General features: G+C 37.1%; 1 protein-coding gene across 1 annotated transcript; it reads right to left on the reverse strand.

Moving 5' to 3' along the window:
• Nucleotides 1-426: 426 nt before the first annotated feature.
• LOC141655482 (secreted RxLR effector protein 161-like) lies at nt 427-858 on the reverse strand. The gene has a single exon (XM_074462562.1). It carries the CDS (start codon nt 856-858, stop codon nt 427-429), a length of 432 nt encoding a protein of 143 aa, XP_074318663.1.
• Between the last annotated feature and the right edge of the window lie 340 nt (nt 859-1,198).

Genomic DNA, 1,198 nt, shown 5'->3' on the forward strand with positions numbered 1-1,198 from the left:
TCAATTAAGAGTGTTACCCTTTAGGTATGACCTAAGGGGATCAACTGATCACCACCGTCGCACGACAGTAATGTCAAACTCTAGTCAGCCAATCATTACCGATATGTGTGGACCAGTTGACTGTAAAATTATTACATCCCACATGTATTCTTAAAATGAGATTTAAACATGTGATCATCATGATCAACAATTGTGATCGCATTATTGTCGGAGGACACATATTCCAACAGTTCTTATATGCTCAAATGACACTCTTTGCTTTTGTACCTCCTCCTTGACCGATAAGAACTTTAATTCCATTTGCTTAGCACCCTTGGAGTATTTATAGTTCATAGAGAAGAAGACAGCTTCAGAATTATCACAATAAATTCTCAGCGGCTTGGCAATACTATCGACGACCCCAAGTCCCGAGATAAAGTTTCGCAATCACAATGCATGAATAGTGGCCTCAAAGCATGCCACAAAATCGACTTCCATAGTAGAAGTAACAATGACAGACTGCTTCCCACTTTTCCATGATACTGCCCCTTCAGCTAAAAGGAATAAGTAGCCAAATATCGATTTTCTACTATCAACACATCCGACATAATCTGAATTTGAATAACCAATCACCTCAAGATGATTGGATCTCCTATAAGTAAGCATGAGCTCCTTAGTGCCTTGCAAGTACCTAAGGACCTTCTTCGCAGCTTTCCAATGGTCCATCCCGGGATTACTTTGGTACCGACCCAACATTCCAACAGCAAAGCTGATATCTGGCCGAGTACATGTCTGAACATAGTTCAAACTCCCAACCACAGATGCATAGGGAATTCTCTCCATTTCTTTTCGTTCCAGCTCATTACGGGGACATTGCATTTTACTAAATTTGTGTAATACTCCGTATTTAATAATTATAAAATAATAATATTTTATTTATAAGTTATGTTGAGACGGAATAATAATGATTATAATAAGAATAAATAAGAATAATAATAATACATTATACATGTATTATATACTTCCACCATACATATATACATACTACCCTATCCAACCAACCCTATCCATTTGTAATCCAACAAAAATCCACCATCATATAGAGAGATGAGAGAATGAGAGAAAAAGGAAGAGAAAGGGAGATTTTGTCCCTCCGCCTTGAGATCGTAAGGTAAACCGTCTTATACTAGCCTTTATGTTATTTTTTTTATACCGTTGA

This window comes from Silene latifolia, chromosome 5 (assembly GCF_048544455.1).
Source record: "Silene latifolia isolate original U9 population chromosome 5, ASM4854445v1, whole genome shotgun sequence".
NCBI classification, from domain to species: Eukaryota; Viridiplantae; Streptophyta; class Magnoliopsida; order Caryophyllales; family Caryophyllaceae; genus Silene; species Silene latifolia.

What these genes read in the sequence shown, in the direction of transcription:
- LOC141655482 (XM_074462562.1), bottom strand. Translation starts at nt 858, where the DNA reads ATGCAATGTCCCCGTAATGAGCTGGAACGAAAAGAAATGGAGAGAATT.